The sequence below is a fragment of the Alligator sinensis genome, unplaced genomic scaffold (assembly GCF_000455745.1).
Source record: "Alligator sinensis unplaced genomic scaffold, ASM45574v1 scaffold612_2, whole genome shotgun sequence".
Classification (NCBI taxonomy): domain Eukaryota; kingdom Metazoa; phylum Chordata; order Crocodylia; family Alligatoridae; genus Alligator; species Alligator sinensis.
This window is the reverse complement of record NW_005842085.1, coordinates 1,326,026-1,345,554: the sequence shown is the minus strand read 5'-3', so window position 1 is coordinate 1,345,554 and position 19,529 is coordinate 1,326,026. Positions and strand designations below refer to the sequence as shown.

The 19,529-nt window shown below is 41.9% G+C and overlaps 1 protein-coding gene across 6 annotated transcripts in view; it reads left to right on the top strand.

The window, feature by feature from the left end:
• The window catches only part of ATP6V1H (ATPase H+ transporting V1 subunit H), an 80,852-nt gene that overhangs the window by 51,387 nt on the left and 9,936 nt on the right, over positions 1-19,529 (top strand). For 5 of the 6 annotated variants that reach the window (XM_006023860.2, XM_025204498.1, XM_025204499.1 and 2 more), the window contains one exon: positions 1,850-1,963. The exons of the other annotated variant lie outside the window; for it this stretch is intronic. In XM_006023860.2, coding sequence (XP_006023922.1) covers positions 1,850-1,963 — 114 coding nt within the window. The remainder of the gene's footprint in view (positions 1-1,849; positions 1,964-19,529) is intronic. 6 annotated transcript variants of the gene reach the window in all.

Here is a 19,529-nt window from a genome sequence, read left to right as displayed (position 1 = left end):
CCCATGCTCCTAGCATTAGTATATAGGCACTTGAGCCCTGCGACTGGTGCCTTTGCTGCCCCCCCGCTCCGAGTCCCAAGGGGCCCTTTGTTTCTTACCTTCTCGTTTCTTACCTGTGTCATAGTGCTGGCCTCCCCATGGCTTTCAGGTTCCCAATGCTCTCTTTCTTCAGGCTGGGCTGTCCTTGTGGGTGCCACATGGTTTGGTGGTCCACAGCTTCCCCCGCTCTCATCTTCCCCTCCCCCCAATGGCCTAGTTTAAAGCCCGCCGGAGGAGATCCGCCAACCTAGAAGAAAACACACGCTTACCTTTGGGGGACAGGTGAAGCCCATCCCAGCTGAGCATGTCCCTCATCGTGATGTGTGGGTCGTTGCCAGGAAGCCGAAGCCAGCCGTCTTGCAGTGGCGTCTCGAGGCAGGCTTCGAGACCTTGCAGAGATCTTGCAGCAGCTATTAGTTGGGAATGGTCTGGGTTTTTTCAGTACTAACAGGAGTTTGTAAGTTTGAGATTTATTTATGGCAGTGGCTTCCAAACTAGAGTGCTGTGTCACCCTGGTGCGGTGGGAGAAAACTCCCTGGAGATCGTTGTCTAGCTGCATAGAAACCAGGAAGTGCGGGTAAAGTTTTACTGCAGTTTATTTGCTTGAGCAATGACTATTAAGCCAGCAAAGAGGCAAAATGTACCCCCCTAAAGGGTGGGGCATTCTTTTATACTTTTTACAATAAGGCAAGACTACAGTGTTAACAAAAGCAATACTTGGGCGGTGCTTTACAAATCTTTATAACAGCATATTTCTATTAAGCTGAACTAGCACTTTCTTAAAGCTAAAAGTTAAGTAACAGTAACATTACGATACATTAGCAAGAACTTGCCACAGTGCTAGATACTTCTTAAGGACACGATCACTGTACTTAGAACAATGGCTTCTTTGTCTTATCTTGTTCCTTGCTGTATCTGGTTTACAGCACACAGACTTATACAAATTCACTTGCTGTATTTTACTCAGAAAATGGTTAACACAGTTAAAATAATTACTTAACATAAATAAATGGCTGGCTTAGTTATTATCCTGCCTTGTGGTCAGCAGTATTGCTAGGCCACAGGTCATGCCTTATATTCAGCTGTAAAGCTGATACTTCTTAATAATTTAAATTATTGTTAACCTAACAGCATGCTATCAGAAAACTATTTTATTTCAGGGTAATAACAAACATGCCCACCACACTGGTATGAGTGACAGTCTTCTGCTATCTGAGAGTCAAATCCCTGGTGGAATTTAAGAGCAGCACAGCAAAGATGTGTGGGAATGAGCCTCAAAAAATTTTTTGAGGCGTCTAAGATTCTCCCCATACTCCCTCTTTGGAAAGCAGGAGGAGTTGTCCACCTTCCTTCTGATGGTGAGAGCATTAAGCCTAAACTGGGAAAGTTAGCAAAGCAGAGCCTTAGTGTGAAAAGGTACTGAGTAGTCTGTAATTCCTCATTTTGGGAGTAGTTGATAATTGCTGAGAGTAAAGATTGAGGTAGGTTGAAGCAATGATAACTACGGTTATATCTAGCCACATATTCTGCCTCAAAAATCCTTGTTGGTTTCTCAGCAGTGAATCTTCAGTGCGCGTGTGCGTGCACGCGTTCATTTTGAGCTAGCAATGAGCCACATGCATCATGAAAACCAACAGGTTTGCTATAATGCACTATAGGCTGTGCAGAAATGTGTGTGCGTGTGTGCATAATTGAGAAACTTGCTTTTTAATTCCTGTGGCATTAAGTACATGGGCTTATCAGATGGCTAACTGGAGACCTTAAGTAACTGCGAAACATTCTAAGACATCCCCCTTTTTCTGTCTTTCAGAGTGATAGAGCAACTTGGTGGTAAACAGCTAGTAATGAACCACATGCATCATGAAGACCAACAGGTTCGCTATAATGCACTATTGGCTGTGCAGAAGTTGATGGTTCACAACTGGTATGTGAAAATTTCCTTTAGACATTGGACTAATATGCTAATAGCTCTCATATTTTATGAGAGGTTAGATAGAGAATCCAAAATATTTTCTTTTTCTTCCTTTTTTTTAAATATTTTTTTTATAGATACACTTTAGTGTGGTAATGAGGGCGATTTTTTTTTTTTTTTTTTTTTTTAATTTTGATGACCCTGGTATTTTTAAAATTATACAAAAATGGCACTGTATACTGTACAACTTTCTTATAATGGGCACTCATGGTCTTGAGACTTCATTAAAATGGGATATTTAATATAATAGGATTTACTCAGTTCATAGCATAAGAACTTGTGTTCCTGCTTGGTAAGGATTTTCAAAAGTGGGGGTGTTTATTTATAATGAGGTTGTATGTAGTCTATAAACAAAACAATAGTTGGGTTTTTTCCACGTTTGTTTTTGTGACAGTTGAATTGAGCAACTTGATTTTCAAAAGATAAAATGCCAGTCACTCAATTATGCTGGAACATTAATAGCTTTTTACAACTGACACAACATAACTAACACTTGCAAAACTGCTGGCTTCAAAGCATCCATCAACTAGAATGGATTTAAAAAATTTACTTCTCTGAATGTAGCTGTGGTGTTAACAATAATGCTGTGGAAGCTGACAGTCCCAAATTTGGGTAGCGCTTTTACCGAATATACATATTTAGTTTTTCTTTCAAAGTGGTGTTGCCTGCGCTTATGCTTGCGCTCTCAAAAAATAAATTGCAGTATAATTATTCATAAACAAACCCACACTGACAATCTGTCAGAAAGATGGAAGAATTCTTTAAAGTAAGGTTGTTTTTTTTTAAATTCAAGATTTTGCATAGGAGTGCTTACCATGAGAAAAGGACTTAAATGTCACAATATAGATGCCTGTCCTTGAAACGGGTCGGTATTTGCACATCTGTGTGCACATAACTTTCTTTTTCCTTTTTAAATTCTTAAATGCTAGTACTACGCTTCTGCCTTGCCCTGCCAGTTTGGAGTGGTGGGTTCCATTATCAGTTTTGTGGTCCTTGACTAGTCAGGGTTGACAGCTGGATTAATTTTGTTTGGAGTTTTATTCAAAGGCTTTTTCAGTAATTTAAGAAATGGCATCTAAGAAGCATTAAAAAGAATGATACTGTGCTGTTTGGTTTGTTGCCAAGGATTTTGAGGCCTTGTTATCAAGTGCTGGGAACCTTTTGTGGCTGAAACAACTGGATAACTGCTTCTCTAATTCTCTGTATTTCTTCCAGATTGCATCTCTTTTGTTGTAACTCACTATTTTATTTATTGTGAAAACTAAAAGCCTTTTCACTTTAGTAAGTACCATTAAAATGATGTATGTGAAGAATCCTTAAAATCAGATTTAGATTATTATAGAGAAGTTGCATCTAAATAAACATGATTGAAGTGTATCTGAATAAATGTTGTATTTACTAGCTAGTTACAAAAACCTGCATACTGAAACACAGATTACCAAAACCATTTGTAACGAGAGTGTAATAAAAATAAAAGCTTGGGTGTTATGGTTCAGTAGAATAATAGAAGAAGGGTATTGTGAAAAAAACAAATACCGTTTATGACTTTGAATTTAAACATGCAGCTTAATCTACTGGTATTTTGAGTACAGTGCATTGGGCGTGTATGTGATCAAACATGGGTATATTTTAAAAAATGATCATGTTAATAGTGTGTAGATGGAGACAGAGTTTGTAACAATGTACAGAGATGCTAGCAAAAGATTTTCAAGTGAACTGTGCATTGCTCTAGTGACAGCTAATAATGTGGGTATCAAAAGATCAAGAATTCTACAGTACAAAGAAATTTCTCCTTTTACTACAGATTTTAGCCCTCAGGCATGTTATGCACAGTGATCCCTCTTCGCCTGCAAATGATTGATCACATGCTATGATCCTTTCCTACAAGGGGATTATAAATTTGACTGTACAAATTGGAAGAAATATTCTCTGTGGTTTAGAAGGACTTGAGTAGAGGAACATTGATATATATTTTCCCTACGTGTATGCAGATGTAGAACAAATTACCTGTGAGTTTGTTTTGTGTACATGTGTATTTTTATGCTTTCATTCCACTTCATAATTTAATTATTAGTCAACATTGCTATGTTATGCACTGTTTAATTGGAAGTTGGCCATTCTGTTAAAGTATGTGAGATTTGCAGCTAGGCTACAATCATATACAGCAGGGTAGTGATGGAAAAGACCCATCTTGAAGACTCTATTTTTAGAGTTTAGGTTTTAAATGTGTACCTCCTTCCTGTTATCAGTCATCCATTATAAAATATGCTAGCCCATCTTTTGTAAAGTAGGAGTTTCATAGTGTACTCAAATGTAATTCCTAAATTACCAAGTTGCTGAAGAAAACTGAATGTGGGCAAGATCCCCTTCTTTGCTCTTTGTGAGATCGTCTGGTGACCAAAAGCCATTTGCTGGAAAATGAACTACTGAGATTATTTACAGATTAACCAAATTTGGAAATGCTATTATTTAGAGGCTGAGATGAAGAAGGAAATGTTTTAAAGCTGAAAATCAAGCTGTCAAGTTTTCTCCATAAAGGTAAAATGTATGGAAAAAATTGGCAGTAGGCTGTCACTTCAGCTGAATTGTATTTTAAGATAGTTTTGAATTGGATTTGTTTTTTAAATGACTTATGCAATGAGGAGACAAATAGTCAAGGTATTTCTTTAGAGTTCTAATTTTGGTATTATTTAATACATGGTAAATGTGATTTCAAATGAGAGAGTGCCTGTGCAGACAGTATTTGAGATGAAGAACTATCTTTGGGAGGTGGGGAATAGTATAGCACAGAACATTCCCTTTTGCCATGCTGTCCCTTCACGTTGTTCCATTTACTGTATTCTAGAGACCACCTTTCTGTTCATATTTCTGTGCCAGTAATGTCACAATTTTTTCCAACCACAAGGGCAGAGACTAGCAGCTAGAATCTAATGCCAATTGCCAGTGTCTTTCTGTGTGAGCGGTATAGAAAAAAATCAGAGCAGCACTTTACAGATGATGATTCAGGGAACAGGTAAAACTGTTCATTTGTGTTGGCAGATGCAGATCAAGCAATGTGCATTTATATTTTAAGATACAAGAACTATATGCAGACTACACTAATGGATATATTGAGGTATTGCCATTGTTTTGTTCCTTGAGTTGAGTAAAGACATTTTTTTTTTTAGGTGTTAGGTTTTGAATATGTACCTTATTCCCATCATAGATCATCCATAATGAAATATGTTAACCCAAGTACAGCTCAAATGCTAGCCTGTTGTTCAGGTGTGCCTGAGAGAGCAAACTTGCTGTGGAGTCAACATATATTCTCCGCTATCTTTCACAATAAACAGGACTGCTGTTTGGGAAGATCCAAAAAGGCTGCAGGGATCAAAGACAGGTGCTGCAATTCCTGGGAATCTGCCATTGTCAAGGTGCTCTTTAAAGGGCACCTTTGGCCTCTCCATCTCTTCAGCTCAGCTCTGGCCTTTGACTCTGAAGAGGGATGTAACAATTTGAAGCAGCATTAATTTTCTAAGATCTGCAGAAGATCATCTGTGCTCATGAGAGTTAGGGTACTGAAAACACAGCTGTCCTCTGGGTGCTTTTATTGTCTACTTAAGTTTCTAATGGGTAAGGGAAGTAGGAAAAGTTCCCTCACCACTGTAGAAGGTAAAAAAAGCTCCCTTTGTTTTCTTTGTGCTGTACATTTCTCTATGCTATGTGATCCTACATTTTTGTTTGGCAAATAACCTGAAAAAACATTTCTTGTGTGGGCTTTGACCTACAGTGCCTCTTGAAGTAAATTGTCAGCACACAACTCAATCAGTAGGTAAAAGCAGCTCCACAGCAGAGGAGAGAGAATGCAAATCAAAGTGAAAGCCTGCTAAGTGATGGGAGTCAAGGAAGCTAGCCTGAAGTACAGTATCAATATTAATGCAAAACTCCAAAATTCACATTCAGGCAAAATTATTTTTCTACTTCCTTTTCTTAAATTTCTAGCTCTTTCTAGAAATATTGACAACGCCCACATTTGTAATGTACAGTATGCTCCGTTGCAAGCTGTTGTTTTGTGGGCTTAATGCCAACTGCTTCTTTGTCCTCTTGGCTAAGATCAAGTTGCTATATATTTTTTTTTTTTTTTTCTTCTCCTCCCTCCTGAATGGATTTTGTTTGCCAAATCTCATCTGTCTTTAAGAGTTTTTTCTGTATTGGACTTCCTTTTTGAAATAGGAGGTGCAAAATCTTAGGATAGTTAGCCAGCCATTAAGAACTTTGCAGTCCTGATGGCTTACATTTGTTTATGGTAGTGAACAACTCACTTGTTTTACTAGTACCACATTTAGGCTTAAATCGAGTAAATGGTTTTGAAATAAACTGCTTATGTGGGTTGTATTATTATTAAACTATTGATTTAGTAAGCTGCTTATTTTCATCATGACTACTAGTAGTAGGGGTGATAGAGATTTTAGGGGCTGATGCAGATAGCCCTCCTGTGCCCCTTGGACGAGCCACGGCTCTGTTCCACGCTTGCCCCACCCTGTCTGGGGCGCCCCAGCCCCCCTTCTTTCCTTCCTGTGGAGGCCTTGATCTGTCTTGCTTCTCCCCCACCTCCTCCCCCCTCCCCCTTGGACTTTGGGCACATGAAGACGCATTTGTCAGTCAAATTATTGGCCACATAAGGCCGATTTCCCATACAATTGATTTTCTTTATGTTGGTGCTGATCCGATATCAGACCGATGTATCCGTACACCTCTAAGTACTAGCATTCTTCAGTAATTCCATTTCATAAAAAATACCCAGTTAACAAGCAGGTTAGATGATTGAAACGTTCAAGAAGATGGGTAGCTCTCTCTCAAACTTCTTAAACATCATAGTTGATGTATCTAGACAGAATGGCAAATAAACCAAAAAAACAACTGTTTAGAAGGACTCTTGATCTGCCACTGTTGCATCTCTACCTTGCTGAATGCACTTTATTCTCTACTTGCAAGACTGTATTCAGTTTTTTGTGGGGCCTGGAATTTGTATTCTGCATACATTCCACAGAATTTCACAGTACATGAACATGCTTCCTCTTGTAAAACATAGACATCTTGTTATAACTTATTTTCATATTACTGGAGAATTTATTCATAATCCTCATTTGCAAAATGGTTATTTCACATCCTGTTGAGTTCATTTTTTTTTTTTTCAAGCTAACAACTTTTTTTTTTTAAGCTCCATGCACAATAGGAAAAGTTGTTCAGTTGCAGATAGCATAGTAGGATTTTTTTTTTTTCCTGATGAGGCTTCACTTCTGATTTAGTGACATTTTTTTAAAACTTTCCTTGATAAGAAATCTGATTAAAATTCAGTCGGTCATAATCTATTTCAACCTTTCTGAATTATTCTATACAAATGTAAAGCTTTCACATGTCAAAAGAATTTTTGCTTTTTGTTCAGCGTGCTCAGGCCCCATCTACACATTAGACTTAAGGCATGATTTACCAGGCAATCGTGCCTTAAATTGTGACCCAGCTACACATTCAAACAATTAATGGCATGATAAAACAAGCAAACTACAAAGTTATCCCATGTAAAATGTTTAATAACTTTGTAGCTTGTTCTTATCATGCCACTAATTGAATGTGGCCAGATGTGGTCCCCTGTGCCCCAGCTCTGCAGCTGGTGGGGCTTGCAGTGGCGGCAGTGTTCCCAGTGCTGCCTCCCCTGTGAATTCTGTGAGGTGCAGGGCTGGCAGTGGGAAGAACACTGCTGCTGCTGTAAGCCTCATCGGGTGGGAGGAGGGGGTCGGCAGGAAGAAGGCTGCCCCTGCTGCAAGCCGTGCTGCTACTTAGGAGGAGCCAGGCCAGGCAGTGTGGGTGACTGCCTTCCTGGTAAACTCTGCCACTGACTGCCCTTGCTTGCAGCAGCACTGCTGACTTTGGGGAGGAGGGGCAAGGACCCTGGGGGAGCAGCAAAATACAAATTCACACAGGGTGCCATTTTCCCTAAGGCTGTCTTTGGGCAGGAGGCACAATTATGTGGATCACGCATTAGATCCCATTGCACCTTTTACCTGAGTGTGTAGAGGGGCCCTAAGAGAATGATTTTTTTTGTGGTTTTTTTTTTTAAAAAGCAAAGTTAAACCCTACACTAAATAAATTAATAAGAAGACATGAACCAATTTGGGTGATAAGTTTGAAATTATTTTATGCTATAAATTTCATCATGAGTCTGCCATAGACAAAGAATTAAAATGACTTGCAACAATGTTGCTGCTGTTGCTAAGCAGACATAGAGTTATTGCTAGTCATAACTTGGAGTTCGCCGTGAAAGATTTACTTAGAATGGTATTCAAAGAGGAGCCTCCCAACAGTGTGCGCTCATGAAGATAGCTAACAGTATACTGGGCTTCATTAGTAAGAGCATATTCCCCTCTTTGACACTGGTGAGGCTACATCTGGAGTACTGTGTCCAGTTTTGGGCCCCCCACTACAGAAAAGATTAGTACAAATTGGAGAGAGTCCAGTGGAGGGCTATGAAAATGGTTAGGGGGATGGAGCACATGACGACTTCTGCAGAGAGACTGAGGGAACTGGGTTTGTTTAGTTTGCTGAAGAGACAAGTGAGGTGGGGTGGATTTAATAGCAGCCTTCAACTACCCAAAGGGTGATTCGAAAGAGGATGGACTATTCTCAGTGGTGGCAGATAACAGAACAAGGAACAATGGTCTCAAGTTGCAGCAAGGGTAGTTTAGGTTAGATATTAGGGAAATATAACAAGGTGGGTAGTAAAGCACTGGAACAGGTTATCCAGAGAGGTTGTAGAATCTCCATCCTTGGAGGTTTTAAAGACCTGGCTAGACAAAGCCTTGGCTGGGATGATCTAGTTTGGGATGGTCCTGGTTTGAGCAGGGGGTTGGACTAGATGACCTTCTGAGGTCCCTTCCAACCCTAACTTTCTATGAAATTGTGATTTCCACATACTAACCCCCCCCCCCCCAAACTAATAGCAGATCACTGGGTTTTTTTTGTCTGAATAGCTTGTTTTATATTACCCTAGGGAGCTATAAGTTTAGAACACATCTGTTTATTGAAGAATTGGACAATGCCTCCATGTAGAGAAATGATAGATGAAAAGAGAGAGATCTCACATTGTCAAGTAGCTGGCATTATGGTATGGTAAAAGGCAAAGCTGAATGTTAAATCCAAGAATGTTCATGTTTGTGATGATAAGGATTTTAATCTTTGCATTGAGTGACTGATTCAGTTGGTATTAATTTGTAGTTTCCCTGCTTAATGATACAGAGTTAACCTAAAGATGGATCCTGATTTTAATATTTTTAGCATCTTTGGTCAAGAATCTTTTTGACAAAGTTCTGGCCTTCCTGTGCTTACTCATGCATATGATTTTTCTCAGCCTGCTATCTTTTTTTTATTTTTCTGTGCATAAAATGTGCTAATTGATTTTCCCCTCCCCCCCACCTAGCAGGTACTTAACAGCACTTGCAGCATTTTTTACCTTTAAAGTCTAACAATTTGTTCTTTGCTTATAGCTCAGGCTGGTTTCTTTCATGGTTGCTGTCATTTAGAAAATGTGTTGAGTCTATTGTAATTTTGTTCCTGTTGCAAAGATTTATAGCTCCTTTCATCTTTGCAGTTTATCCTGTGCCTGTTAGTATAGTATGTAAGTGCTTCATAATCTTTAAAGATTTTGGAATAAGCCCAAGGAGTTAGTTAGGGAATTGAAGCATACAGTGGTTCAGAGCCAGATATAAAGTAGAACTGGCACACCTCTGCGTCATGTGTGGAATGCAGACTCCATAATTAGTCACCTGTACTCCTTGTACAGTACATAGCCACCTCCGAAGCTAGCTTTCAAGATCTGGAACTGAATGGGTAGCTGCCTAGAGCTAACCAATGCAAACACAGGTGTCAGCTCAACTCCCAACCTACCTTCTGTACACATGGGATCTAGAGTCCATAGCCCACTCCTGAGAGTAACACCTGCAAAGTCTTTTTGAACGAAATGAGCACACCACCTTGGTGTTTAAGACATGGCTGCAGGGAGATGAAGATGCTGGAAGTGCTCATCCTTTGTTAATCATTGATTAAAGTGTGACTGCTGTGTTTTATGCCCTTGGTAAAGATGAGGTATGCTTGGAGCACGCCCATGGATTGGTACTCTTAGAGGACTTTAAACTGCAGAAGTTTGCATGTGCAACATTTATGTCAGATGGGTGCCAGAGAACTTTTAGGTCAAAAAGGGGAAGGCAGTTAGATACAGAAGACACTTGAACACCACAGTGCGTGCTTAGTGGGGACCTCTTTTGGATGGCTGTTTTGGACTTGAGTGCCTGCAGTCTGCTTAAGCTTGGTTTTAAGTGTCTGCTTCCTTTTTTGTTTTGTTCTTAATCTGGCCTAGGTGACGTGCACAGGGTTGTGAAGTGAGACCATGGTAGAGCAGGGAGCTGAACTAGTCTCTCCCAAATGGCAGATTTATACCTTAACCACTAGACCCATTGTTCCCCACCACTTCCCACCCCCTCCGTGCCCCCAGGTATACCAGTTTCACAAGAGTTGTTTTATATTCTGCTGCTGATTTTTATGGTGCATAGTAATGCTTGTGGTAAGGCATATACTTGTCCCGTCTACACATGCAATAAATGCACATGACTAAACTGTGGAGCTTCTTGCTCTGGAGTTTGTGAAGCATGTGGAGCCCCATTGGAACAGCTTGGGCTGGCAAGGGGTCCCGGGGGCGGGGGGTCGTCAGCCTGCCAGCCCAGGGCTGCTCTGAGGAGGCTCCATGTGCTGCAGAGACTCTGGCTGAGGCACGAGGGTGCTTAAGTGCGGGGACTGCTTGCTGGCTAGCCCCCACACTGAAGCACCCTGTGCCCCAGCCAGCCCCTCCACAGCACATTGAATTGGGTCAGAGCTGTCCTGGGCTGGCAGGTGCATGTTAGGTGCTAAGACACTTACTGTGCAGTTAATTAGTCAAGTGTGCAGTAAATGTCTCGTGTAGACATGCCCACTGTGTAGCATTTGTGTTATGTTCCGGTAGCTAGTCAGTGTCTAAGGCTCTGTAGCTCCAGTTTGATTTCTGAGACCAAATACTTTCTTCTTCCCTACTTCACTGACTCCTCTATTCTTCTGTTCGTATCTTTTCTTTCCTGCAGTTAATTAATTTTAATTCAGAATATTCCAGGGGTTTACTCAGAGATGTACCATTGCTTTTCAACTTTCTGTAGACAATTCTGTGTAGCTAGGTTGTTGATGCCACAGTCCTCTGATTCATAGATCTTATAAGTGATATTCTATGGCACTTAAAATAAGAACATCGGTTTTATTGCTGCAAGCAAATCAGTTTTTATGGTCACAAGCAAGAAGGTTAGATTTATAAGTCAGACCACATTCTATGAATTAGAGGCAGTAATAGCCTTTTAAAATATGTTTCTTGTTAGTTTATTCTGTGTACTTACCTTTAGAGCAGCCTCCCAATAGTTTCTTAATATTTTGTAGTTTGCACTGCTTGCTGGCAGGTTGAAGGCCAGGTTTTCTTAAAGGCAATACACTGGAGGTAAGGGTTGAAATGCAGAGGAGGAGAAAAGATCCCAACTCATAACTTCAGCTCTGTTGCCCTAAATGTGTTTTTGTTCCTTTTAAAGGGTAGGCAAACCTGACTAGAGCGATCATGAGAATTTTGGTTCTGGATTCTGATTTTTAGGATACAACTTCCCAGATGGATCCTGTTAAACTCATTACTGTCTATTCTCTTTGACCTTTCAGAATCTTAACTTCAGATTCTGAGTTAAACCCAATAGGAGTGGTTTTATTTTCTGTTTTCTAAGCTTTCCAGGCTGCCAGATTTCTTGGGCTCCTTGTTATGTACCTGTGTAATTAAAAAGACAGTATCTCAAATTTGCAATTCAAACTGTCTGGCAGTTTGCATATAAAAGCAATGCATTCTGAGGAAACATTCAATTGAATGGAATGAGCATTGGATGGGAGCCAGGACTTTTCTCAACAGACCACATACCATTTAGTGACTTCACTACAAAAAAGTCTACCCGACCTGGACTTTACCAGTCTTCCAAGTGAAAACAGATTTAACAAAAACTTACTAAATGGAGCAACAATCCTTTGAAGATGCAACACGTGTATCAAGTTTGAAGCAGAAATGTATATTTAATTTTCTTAGCTCTTGGGAGGTAGTGTTAACGTTCTGATACCCTCCCCCCCCACAAAAAAAAAACAACCAACCCCCCACCCCCCCAAAACCTCATGTGCATTATTACTCTATGAATAACGTTTATAATGAAAGAGAAAATTGCTAGCACAAGTTCAGCTAAATTTTTACTGTGGATTGGAAATGCATGCAAGCAAAGTGACTGAACTATCTTAAATAATTTGTAAAAAAAATTATGCAGGACTAAGGAAGTAAGGTGCTGTGACTTTTTTTTCAAGGTTTACTATGGTCTGATCAGTTAAAGCTCAATACAGAGATAGTCCAGTATGAAATGACAAAATGTGGTATTGTAAGCAATTAAGTTTGATAGCATCAAATAAGTCCGTAACTATCAGTTTGTATGCATTCATACAATTCCTAGTCAGTTCAATATTTTCTTTTTCTTCAGTTCTGTCTGAATTTTAGATCAGTTCAGTGTCTGGAACAGTTTATGCATTATTTGTGATAAGGATAATTTAATGTAAAAGGAGTATCTGAAGGTGTTTTGTGTGACAAACCTGTCTGTGGGGTGCCTCCAGATCCATGAAGCTTCTCCCCGCTGTCCTACTGCATGTCCCAAGAAATAGACCAGGGTTTGTCCAAGGATAACTCTGTATCTCTGTAAGCCTCAGCTCCTCTGCCGTTGTACCAGGCCTCTCAGATGTAGCAGGGGAATCTCTGCCATCCCTAGATGGTCTCCTCTATGGGTTGTGAGAAATGTTAGTCCCCTTTTCTGTAGAATGGGCTAGGCTAGAACATAATGCATCCAGAAATCACTGTTCACCATAAGCAAAATCATACAGGGGTCAAACAGCAAAAGGGTTTATTATATAGGAGAAAAGAATTGGATAAAAAAACCTGACCATAGATTTGCAGAAAGAACAAAAACAAGTAAAGTTCATTACCTTCACATCTGGCTACATCTTAGCCCCCTGAGAATCCTGCCAGTGATTTTTTTTTTTTTTTTTTTTTTTTTTTTAAGAGATCAGTCTTGCTTCTGATTCTACTAGCCCTGAGTACTGGGGACTTGAGACTTCCAAAACCTGGGATTCAGAGACCCTAACCACTTAACAAACAGCCTTTATAATATCTTCAAGCTGGCCCCCTCACCAGCATTGTCCCAATTCCTCATGAGTTGCCAGATTTTTCAGAAAACGACTCTTCTTGGGACACCTGGCATTCTTCTGGATCATGAGTCGCTTAGCTCAGATGCTTTTGGTATAGTGCAGTCTGTTTTCCCCATTATAGGTAGACAATACCCTGGGTGCCCAACCCATTAATGTCTCCTTTTGCCTGTGTCTGGGAGTGGAAGTTGTCTTTAAATATGCATCTCTCAGTTCCTTGTTTAACTATGGTTAATCAAAATCATGAAGAGATGCATAGATAGCGTGACATAATCTGTACAGTTATAACAGCAATGTAAATGGATACAGCATAACATTAACTTTTTTTCTGAGACCATACACACCATATCAGTGAAACTAAACACAAGATAGCATTTATGATTCCCCATGAACCTTTCGGGTCAGTTTGTGATGATGTTGATAATTGTTTGTTTTTTTTCCATTAAAATCATGTTGACTTTTGTATTGAGATGTTTCAGGAGCACTCAGTTCATAGCGTGACAAAAAAGCCACTGTTTATTTCTAATGAATACAGCCAGTTAGAAATTTAGTATGTTTGTCTTCTCTTCCTCCATCTGATTATATGCATCCTCCTGTTTTTTTATAATCTAAGAATATGTTTTCTGAGGCCAGGGCCATTTTCTGTATTTATATAGCAACTAGTCCTAGTCCAGAAGAAACAGTTAATAACAATAAGTTTAAAATATTTTCTGTATTGAGTGCTTAGACCACAGAATCATAGAAATTAAGGGCTGGAAGGGACCTTGAAAGATCATCAAGTCCAACCTTCCTGCTGTGGACAGGAATACTACTGAAATCAAATGATCCCAGTAAGGTGTCTCTCCAGTTTCTTCTTGAAGACTTGCAAGGTTGGGGACTGCACTACCTCCTTGAAGTCTCCTTCAGATTCTGGTCACCCTTACCATGAAGAAGTTATTTCTTAGACCCAACCTGAAAACATTCTGTAACAGTTCATGGCCATTGCTCCTTGTCCTCCCCTGGGGTGCCCTAGTGAACATTTTTTTTTTTTTTTTTTTTCCCTCCCACCTCCTGATATTCATCCGTTACATACTTATAGACAGCCACCAAGTCTCTCCTTGGTCTTCTCTTCCCCAGGCTGAACTGTCTCAGATCCCTTACTCTTTCCTCATAAGGTTCATTCTCCAAGGCCCATAATCATTTTTTGTGGCCCTTCTCTGGTCCCTTTCAAGATTCTCCATGTCTTTTTTTGAAGTGTGGCGTTCAGAACTGGAAACAGTACTCCAGCTGGGGTCTTACCAAGTAGAGAGGAAGTATCACTTCCTTAGCCCTGCTCATGATGCATCCCAGTATGCTGTTAGCTCTGTTGACTATAGCATCACACTGGTGGCTCATGTTCATCCTGTGATCAACCCCCCAAGGTCCCTTTTAGCCATGGTGCTGGCCAGGACATCTCCTCCCCACACACGTGCGCATACACACAGTAGTGAGCTACAAGAGTCGGGTATATCTATCCCACAGGCGCTGGAGTCTGCCATCGATGGCCAGTCGAGGCTTCTTTCAGTGTGGTGTTATCCTCCAGAAGGGGGTCGCCGGCTGGTCCTTCTGGCTGGACAGGTTGGGTGCTGGTCAAGTTGGAGATCAAGAGGGCGCTGCTGAGGGTCGCTTTTCGCTGCTTTTTATCTGTCCTTGGCAGACTTTGGTGATTCCCCAGTTTTCAGGTTTGCCCAATCCAGGGGTCGTTGACCCTCGTGGGACTTCCCTGTCGGTGGCTACTGGATGGCATTGGTCAGCCCCAGGGGTCGTCCGCATGTACGTGCAGGTTTGGGAGTCTGTTGATGAATTTTGAATAGGGCTCTGGGAGCAGTCGATCTGGAGATATTCGGCCCCAAAGTTGGTCCCCGGCATCGATTAACTCAGACCAGAGCTTCTAGCCCTTGAACAGTGAAGTTTAGAGAATTCCCAGTTGCTACATTGTCTCCTATTGATTTCTTCCATTGGTTGATCTGCAGTTTTCCTAGGTGTTAATAGCTGCCTGCTACTGTGTTACGCATTCAATCACTGATTCACTCGCTCTTTCAGGGGCCCGCCTGATACAGGGAAGTGGCAGTTTGATTCCTGCCCTTGTTAACATTGTTACAGTGTATAACTTCTGAAACTAAACACATTTAGTTAAAAGGTGAGGAGCATAAAATATAAGCTACAAGAGTAATGCCATGGCAGACAAATAGATAAAAATACCAAAATACAAGGGGAGATACAAAATACACACATACAAACTTTAAAACACAATTCCTTATCTTATATTGAAAGAAAGAGGAAGGAAGAAAAGGTAGAAGAAGAGAAACATATCGAAATAGGGGAGAGCAAATGCAGGCAAGAGGAAAAGGGGGCTTTCTGCTACAGATCTGCATCCTATTCTCTAGCTTGACTACTTTTCCCCATAACTTAGTATTGTCTGCAAACATGGCCAGCATGCTTTCCACATCCTAGTCTAAATAGTTGCTAAAGATGTTGAACAGCACGGGACCAAGAACTGAACCCTGTGGGTCACCACTGGCTACCTCCCGCCAAGATGATATAGACCCATCCACTAATGCTCTCTGGGTTTGACCCCTTAGCCACTACCCAACCCACCTAACTGTGGACTCTGCCAGCCCTCAATCCCCCTCAAGTTTTTTATAAGGGTGTCATGGGAGACCATATCAAAGGCCTTTTTAAAATCCAAGTATATGACATCAACCACATCTTCCACATCTAAGTGGTTTGTTACTTGATCATAGAAGGAGACGAGGTTGGTCAGACATGACCTGCCCACAATGAAACCGTGTTGGCTATTCTTCAGCATCATGTTTTCTACCAGTTTCTCACAAATGGACTCTCGTAACAGTTTGTTACCAGCTATACTGTCCCATTCTGCAAGGGCTCCACACTTCCCTGGGTCTTCCTCCTGTTCCTTATATACCTAAAGAAGGATTTCTTATTGTCCTTGATTTTGGTTGCTACTTTTGCCTTCCTTATCTTCTGCCTACAAATACAGGATATACTTGTGTATTCCTTCTTGGTGACTACCCCTCATTTCCACTGTCCATAAGCCTCCTTTTTCTTTTTAACCACCCCTTGATTCCTCTGGTAAGCCAAGAGGGCTTCCTGGCCTCTTTACCACCTTTCCTGCTTACAGGAATGGACCTTTTCTGTGCTCTGAGGATCGCTCTTTTGAGGAATGACCACCCTTCCTGAACTTCCTTTCCCTCCAGTCCCTCTTCCCGTAGGCTTTCTCCCATTATTTCCTAAGCTCATTGAATTCAACCTTCCTGGAAGTCGAGCACCTCTGCCCTACTGACTGACTTCCTGCCCTACAACAGATAGTGATCATGAGATGACAGAATTCACTATCTCCCAGATTACGCTCAATCCTCAGATCTCCCACCAGGTCATCCCCTTTGGCTAGAACCAGATCCAGCCATGCCTTCCCCCGGTCAGCCCATTCACCTTCTATACTAAATAAAGTACTTCCATGCAGGTCAGAAACCTACGTGACCAGTGAGATCTGGCCAAATGGTCCTCCCAGATATCAGGGTAACTGAGGTCACCTGTGATGACCATGTCCCTTGAACATGCAGCCTCCATCAGTTGTCTGGAAAATTCCAGATCCAGCTCCTCCTGGTGTGGCAGTCTGTAGTAGACACCTACCATCAAGTCCCCTTCTCCTCATTCCCCCCCAGTATTTTGACCCACAGGATCTTGAGTCACCTTTCTCTTGAACCCATTTGGGTGTCTGAGGAGGCATACTGCTCCTTTACATGAAGATCTATTCCTCCTCTTTTCTTCTTTACTTGATCCCTTCTATGCAGCCTGTAGCCCTTTGTGCATACAGCCCAGTTGTGCGTGGGGTCCCACCAGGTCTCCGTTATTCCGATGAGATCGTATTCCCTATTTGCTAGTAGGCGTGCCAGTTCTTCCTGTTTATTCCCCATATTCATAGTGTTTGTGTACAGATGCTTAAGTCCCATGTTGGTAACCCCCAATTCCCTGCTTCCTTGACATAATTTCATCCTTCAACACCTCCCTGACCGCCCTCTCTATATCCTTCCTTCTTGGCTGTCCCCCAGCTTGCATTCCCAACTGCAAACCCTTCCCCCAATGTACCTAGTTTAAAGCCCTCTGCAGCAAGTCAGCCATTGTGGAAGAAAGTGGTTTCTTCCCCCTTGGCATGAGGTGGATACCATCTCTTCCCAACAAGCCTCTATCCTGGAACAGTGTTTCATGATCATAAAATCCAAAACCCTTGCTATGGCACCATCTCCAGAGACTCCAGTTGGCCTCCTCAATTCAGCTGTCCCCCCAGTGGCCCTGACCCCTGACTGGGAGGATGGAAGAGAACCACCTGCACCCCAAACCTCTTGAGCCCAGCCCCAAGAGACCAAAAGTCACACATGACCTTTCCAGGGTTGTTCCTGGCCATGTTATTCGTGCCTACATGGGTGAGCAGCATGGGGTAGTGGTTGGAGGGCCAGATGAGTTTGGTGATCTTCTTTGTCACATTCTGGATATGGGCTCCCAGAACGCAGCAGACCAGTGCAAAGGGATCCAGCTGGCAAATGGCACCCTCCATCTTCCTCAGGAGTGAGTCGCCCACTACCACCACCCTATGTTTCCTTTTCTGGACAAGAGCATGCCTCCTTTCCTCCTCTGGAGCAAGTGACTCCAGTCCTGCCTCCACTAGTGGTGCAAGGGTCCTGTTGCACAGCTGAACCATAGAAGTTTCCTTTGCAGCACGTGGCCTAGAGTCTGAAGCAGCCACCTTCTACTCAGCTCCATTCAGGTCCTCCCGCTCCATCATCTTGTCCTTTATTCTTTTGCTGCAAAGCCTTGCTGTTCAACTTGTCTATTTCCTGTTCAACAGCCGTGATGCTGCGCAGCCTGCTTGCTTCCACCTGGAGCTTGTTCACCTGGCTCTCTAGAGACTTTATTGGAGCACACTTCCCACAAATATGGGAAGAAGGAACTGAATCTACTGTTCCAGGATGGGACTCATGTGATTTTTTTTTCTCATAACCACAGCAGCGCATGAGAACTACTTGGAAGACTTGATGAAATCATTCTGTGACTATTTCAAATGACCGGAACCTACTAATCCCACTAGCACAAGTCTCTGACATGATGGTACTAGCGTATGGAGTGATGCCTAACTCTAGTGAAGAGGAAAGAAGTTAGTTTGTCTGGAAATCTGTTGAGTTGCCAACAGTGCAGACTGCCACCTTTTCCCATTTAGTGTTTCCTTCCCCAACTCCCACCTCCATGCCCCCAAGCCAGTTCTGTACATAAAGTCGATGTAAGCTTTTTGCTTGACACTACTTTTCTGTATACAACATGAAAAGATAATGATTTTTAAAGATGCTTTCACCTGTGTCATCTTCTGATGATCAGCATTACAGATTGAGTTTTTCTTCTTCCCATATTGGTAGCCTCCTGGTCTCTTTGGCCAAAAACTTCTCTTGTGCCAAGTATTGACTAATGCTTACATCCCTATAAGGGAGAATTTTTTCTGGTATCTTGGGTGGGGTCTGTGTGTGTGTTTAAAAGGGGGGACAATATATTAGCCTAAGGTCAAGGCTGGTATAACAGTTCAGGAGTTTCTAGCTCCCATGATAATAACATAGGGTTATAGGCTGTACAGAAAGGACAGGATGGGGAAGAAAGGGGGAGGGGTTGCGCTCTATGTCAATGAGCAATATGCATCAACCCTCATCAAGACGGGATCGAAGGATGAGGAAGTAGAAGGATTGTGGGTTAGGTTACATGGGGGGAAAGGAGAAAGGGATTTGGTGGTAGGAGTCTGCTACAGACCCCCACACCAAGGGGAAGAACTGGATTTGGGGCTCCTGAGGCAGCTCTCGGAGACCATAAAAGCTAAGGAGACGGTAGTCATGGGGGACCTAAACTACCCAGACATCTGCTGGGAGACGCAGACAGCAAAGTCCAACCATTCACACAGGTTCCTATCCTGTGTACAGGACCTCCACCTGACACAGGAGGTACACTGTCCCACTAGGGGGAATGCCTTACTGGATCTGGTATTGGCAACGGGGGATGACATGGTAGGGGACCTACAGATCAGTAGCCATCTGGGGGACAGTGATCACCTAATAATAGAATTCTTCATAAAATGTCGAGTGGGTAAGGTAACAGGGTGAAAGTGCTAGACTTTAGGAAAGCTGAT